We start from the raw sequence: 6,000 nt of genomic DNA on the forward strand, positions 1-6,000 counted from the left end.
GGAGAACATTTTCGCGTGTTGTTAATTTCGCGGTTGCGAGGCTCTAACTGAACTTAGTTATTCGCGCGTTGTTGTTTTCGCGTGTTGTTATTTTCGCGGCTCAAAGGCGATTCGCGAAATTCGCAAAATAACACCACCGCGAAAATTTCAGCTCGTACAGTATCTAATTGCCCAAAAAAGAAAAAAAATGACTTACCAAGAGTTAGACTAAAATCGTACAGGAGGGACATTATGTGGACCTTCTGGGAAAATGATTGGCAAACGGTGATTGTACCCGAGATCCTCAATCTCCCTTGCCTACCAAACTGAAGGCTACTTTATTGGTGGTGGTAATATACAGGCAAATGGCAGTTTTACACAGAGAGAATGAAAGAAGAGAGAGGTGGGAGGTGGGAGGGGGTAGGAAGATGAAGAAGTTACTTACTGTTTGTATAGGATGCTGGGGTTGAACGTGATGAAATCCGTTTTGCTCCCCGCGTCGTTGCGGTAGTTTTCCACCGGCGCTGCGTTGCATCTGTTACAACGACAACCCAAAATGTCATCCACACAGCATGAACAGTATGTAGGTAGGACCTATCGCACACGGCTTGGTTTAGCTACCAGCAATATATATAATACATATTATATCCCTCATGTAAAGCTTCTTGCCATAGGATTGTACAGAGCACGAACATGGTGTAGTTTTACTAGCTAGCTACGAGCAGCTGGATGCGGTGCAATTGGTTACTAGCCAGCGTGATATAGTACTTTTGGGAATCCACGATTTGCACCCATCGTGATCGTGTGATCGATATCTACATTTCTCACTTAAGAATGTACGCAGTGCGCGTAGTAGCGATACTTTTGAGCGACAGTCCTGTGGCTTGTAGCTAGCTAGCTAGCGCTAAGAGAGCGCGCGGTGTGATGTGCGACAGCATTACAGAAATCTGTGTGGTGCGATGGCGTGGCCGGTCGGTGTGTAACGTGTGGACGTGTGATACGTGATCAATGCATTCAGCTCAATTGACAAAGTGACTGCTTCCAGTAACGGAAGAATGATCGCAGGAGGACACCATATCAGGTACGAATTAGGAATAAACTAAAACCGATTTTGAAGATGATCAGGGTAACGAAGCCGCTTTAGGCCTACTTCTAACGTAGTCCTGGACCTCGATCTTTCGGAGTTTTGCACGCTGTAGTATAGCTCGTGTGTAGGAATCAACAACAGCGCAGCGGTGTCGTTCGCTACGCGCTGCACGCACTGCTGTTGCACTGCTACAGCCTAACGTTAGATTTATCGTTCACGAAACCTGCACACTTTTCCAAAAGGGAACCGTCATTACTCTAGTAAAATGCTCGAGAGGGATATAAAACAAATATCGACTGCTTTCTTTCGGGCCATGGTAAAACTATTTGACCTCGGTGATGTCTCAACAGTGCCATGTCCCTCGACTTCGTCTCGGGACATAGCACTGTTGAGACATCACCTCGGTGCAAATAGTTTTACCATCTCCCTCTGCAGCAGTCGATATTTGTATAATATACAGGCACACAAATACACCATTTTTACATCTGTATTTATTTTTGTATGTATCATATTTAAATACATATATAAACATATATGTATGTATCTCTCTCTATATATAATATATATAATATATATATATATATATTATGTAGTGACAGAAATTAGACTTGATGTGTGTGTGTGTGTGTGTGTGTGTAGATATGTATTATATATGAGAAATGTAACTATATATATTCATATAATATATATTTATCAAAGTGTACGTATGTAGTGTACTGCAATCAGATAATACACACACACACACACACACACGCACGCACACACACATACACACAATGATGGATGTCCATGACCACCACTTATTGTATTATGAGAGATAAAGATAGAGATGACTCTCTATCATAGCCCAGCCATGCTCAGCCATGCTGATTGAGCAATAACACTTGGCGTGAGCTGTTCCGATACCAAGGGTTGTCCTTGTGTAGATACTATAGAAACACTCACTGCTAGGTCAGGTGAGTTCGATCAGAGCTTGAAATCTACTGTCTGGGCAATCGACTCTACCGGAAACGCCAGCCTTCCTTTCAGGCACTAAGGTTCAAAGTATTGTGACAGGCTTTCATAGTCTTCGATACAAAGCCTTTACCAAGGATACCATAATACCTCCTTGCTTTTCCCAATTTTTCACATGACTTCATGCACAAATCTTCAATCCCTGGATCTTGGGTGCACTACGAGCCCACCCTAGCATCTCAATCACTTCAAACTTCAAACTTGAAACTGTACATGACCGTGTATGTTTTGTTGTGTGAAATAGATTGTTTTTGTTGTAGTTAAGTAAGACTATAGTTGGTTAAAACTGTTCAATTTATTTCTTTGTGAATGCAATGAAACCCCAATATCAAGCTCAGCTTACTGGGGATCCTCCTGTATGGCACCTTGATTTTTTTTTTCTTTTATTATATCTCCGTTCTCTGCCGCAATGATTCGCTTACCTTTCATGGGCAAAATCAGCCATGAATTATGATGAACAATGTGTTTATTTCTGAAAGTGATCATAACTGATTATTTGTACCATGCAGAAACAATAAAACGAAACCTCGGCAAAATCCCTCTGAAGGCCAAGTCCAGTTCATTCTACATTTACAATCATTCAGTTCCTTCTCAAATAGGCACATCTGCGCGTAATTTGGGAAGTGATACCGGAAAAAGAATCATTATAGTGGCTGGTGTCAAAACCTAGCCCAGAACTATGGTAGGCCAAGTGTGCAACCGATCTCCGGACCAAGACATAGCCATCTGTCTTGCCTCAACCTACCTGAACACAAAGTCGAAATTATCGATCTCTTGGCCGCACCCGGTGTTGTTCAGCGACCCGCTGTTTCCTACGACGGCGCACTTCTTGTACTTCCGCCCGGCCAACGGCGATGCCTGTGAAAGATGGACAGGTACTAGTAACTATCAATTGGAGAGCGCATCGGCAATCGAAAGAAATTACATCATTCTCAGAGTTATTCTGTTGACATCGTCATGTAGGAGTTGCCGACGGGCATTCCCCTCCCGAAGTCCTCATAAAACATTAACAATTTTTAGATCGTAGAATATATAATAATCATTACATAGTTGCGTCACACCTTCAATGATAGTATTGATAAAGTATCTCATACAGACGACTCCCGTTATAACAAAATCCCCTTGCTATTGGGGAGGAGCCTCGACAGATAAACGACCTTTGCTTCTCCCTCCAGACTGTATATTGCAATTGATTGTAATGTTGTTTTTGTGTTGTTTATTCCTTTTTACTCGAGTTGTGCAAGCTGTGGAAATAAATGAAATGAAGCGAAATAAAATGAAATCACTATCATTATAAAATCACTACTAACAGAAAATCGTCATCGTCGTCATCATAGTGGTTTTCATTATCATCATTATACAACGGTGAATATACAATAGAAGATGACACACACACACACACATGGATTATGATTTTCCAACCTTTGGCAACGTTGCCAAGAACTCCTCTTCGACGGTGAAGGCCTTGAGTTGCCAGAAGGACTTGGCGACCACGTAGCACGGGATCTCCTCGCCCAGCTTTACGTTGTCCTGCGTTATGATGAGGTGGTGGTCGGTGGTGACGTTGGACTCCGTGTTCAGCTCGTACCTGACGATCACGGGAACGCGAAGAAGAAAAAAACATAACACACTGTGAAATGTGTGTATCGATCGTGGAAAAAGCAGGTGCGCGGTGTGGTGCTGGTAAGTTAATGAGCATGATTCATTTGTAAAGTACACTTGTATGTCCAAAAAAAAAAATACAACGGATTTCCGCATTGATAACTTTTAATGTGATTAAACTTTATGAATGCTATTGCAGTTTGCACGGTCTAAAAATATAACATCTTACCTATATTTTGCAGAAAACCCCATTCAGTTTGGTTAAGTGGTCACAGAGAAATGTGGATCTTTGTAAAACATGTCATGGGTCTGTTTCTCCCAAATTCAGCGCGTGGATGCTCTTGGAACTGCATAGTAATGTGTGAACACAATGGACAAAACTTGGACGGAAGGGATTCGTGACATGCTCTACAAAGATCCTCATTTCTCTTTGACCACTGAAGCAAATCGAATGTGGTTTTCTGTAAGATGTGGGCAATGAGTTATAGTTTCATACCCTGATATTGTATTTCGATTGATTCACTATTTTTGAAGTTATCGTTGCGGAAGATACCGTTGTAATTTTTTTTTTTTTTGGGGGGGGGGGGGACATACGGTACAGAAGCGCCATGCAGACAGAAGATTTGGAGATACATTGTATACTGGTAAAGCGATTGCGGGGTTAAGTTATCTAATTCACACACACACACACACACACACACACACACACACACAGAGTACACACACACACACACACACAGAGTACACACACACACACACATGAATATCAGACAGAGCCACTAGAAACAAACATGGGGAGGTGTGGGGATGAGAAGAAACTGCTGTACTCTACTCAATTTAAGACATGAATTCACACCTGTTGCTGAAATCAGGCGATTTCCCTTTGATAGCCCAAGTCATACTGATAGATCCCCCCCCCCCCTCAACAAAAAAGAAAGAAAGAAAAAAGAAAATTCTAAGGAGAGCACCAGATAAGACACTCTCGATAGGTTAACCACCATCGTGTCGAGGTCAGACATTCGCCACGGGACATTATTACACTTGAGTTAAGGGAATGTTTCCCCTAACGTCAATGCATTGCGATTTGCCGAATTGCAGCAGAAAAATTTGTTAAAGATTTTAAAAAAAATGGAGTGAAAGTGCCAGGAAATCCGGACAATCATTTTTCAGGTATTGGAACCTCCTGATCATGTGAATCTTACTCATCAAGGGGAAAAAAAAAACCCACACTAAACACTAAAACACAAAACGACACAAAATAACACAAAGCAAAGCAAAGAAAGAATGAGAGAGAATAGAAGCAGCAAAATGTTCATTCAGATACTGGCGATCATTCTGATCTATCTCCTCCTCATACTGGAATGAATTTCATTTTGCGCAGTGCTTATGGCTGTATTTACAGGAGTTTGATTTTGCGATTCGTTCTTTGTGAAGAAAAATCCAATGGAAAGCCACCATTTGAACAGGTTGATGGGTGAGAAACGTCCCCACGTTGAAAACATGATACAGCGGACTTCCATTATAACGAAGTCCTCGGGACCAGCAATTTTCTTTCACTATATCGAAATTTCGTTATAACACTAGAACAAAAAACAATAAAAATAGAGCGGATAATGTTGGCATCTGAATTTTTACTTCATTGTAACCGGAGCCGGAATTGTTATAACCGTGTTCGTGTATTTTGCACTGCACTGGACCTTTTTACTGTTATTCGTAGCAAATTTGATGGATTGTTAGTTATCGTGAAAATACATTGGTATGCATAAACGTAACGAGATACATACACGCATGAAGAGCAAATGATAACATACGGGATCGCGGCCATGATAGATTATGATGCTAGATAAAGCATACTAGTACATACAATTTTAAGTGCCAACGCTCGCTTGAAAAACAAAAAACAAACAAAAAAAAAAAACCTGCTGCAACAACTTAATATATCTAGCCGAAGAAACATACGTCAAATACGCAGGTGCTGCGAATAGACTGCCACGAGAAATCCTCATGGCCATTGAGAAGTGTAGGAAATTGTCAATGGAAGTAGCCATTCAGTAGGTCATAAAATCGTCCTCACGGAATCCCCGACATGTCGAAAGCAGCGCTGTCCAATTTGTTTACAAAATAATCACGCTCTTAGGCACAATAATAGCGAACGCCCGGTATTAATCGCTTGCGCGGCACTGCAGCCTCACCTGCCATCTGTCTTCAATGCATTGAATGAGGCGGATTTGTACTGTTACCATGGATACGACCCTACCACAAACCGGCATCATTGATGGTGACGTCTTCAGTACGCGCGCCGGGTGGTGCCTACACTA

General features: G+C 41.7%; 1 protein-coding gene across 1 annotated transcript in view; it reads right to left on the bottom strand.

Annotated features, from left to right (window-relative positions):
* Nucleotides 1-6,000, bottom strand: part of LOC139716777 (CMP-N-acetylneuraminate-poly-alpha-2,8-sialyltransferase-like) — a 55,954-nt gene that overhangs the window by 2,767 nt on the left and 47,187 nt on the right. Inside the window, exons 4-6 of the mRNA XM_071628311.1 lie at nt 3,503-3,668; nt 2,826-2,938; nt 425-514 (exon numbers count right to left, since the gene is read on the bottom strand). Of these exons, the coding sequence (XP_071484412.1) occupies nt 425-514; nt 2,826-2,938; nt 3,503-3,668 (369 nt within the window). The remainder of the gene's footprint in view (nt 1-424; nt 515-2,825; nt 2,939-3,502; nt 3,669-6,000) is intronic.

Source organism: Diadema antillarum, unplaced genomic scaffold (genome assembly GCF_040938485.1).
Source record: "Diadema antillarum isolate AM-2024a unplaced genomic scaffold, OU_Dant_1.0 scf00000070, whole genome shotgun sequence".
Classification (NCBI taxonomy): Eukaryota; Metazoa; Echinodermata; class Echinoidea; order Diadematoida; family Diadematidae; genus Diadema; species Diadema antillarum.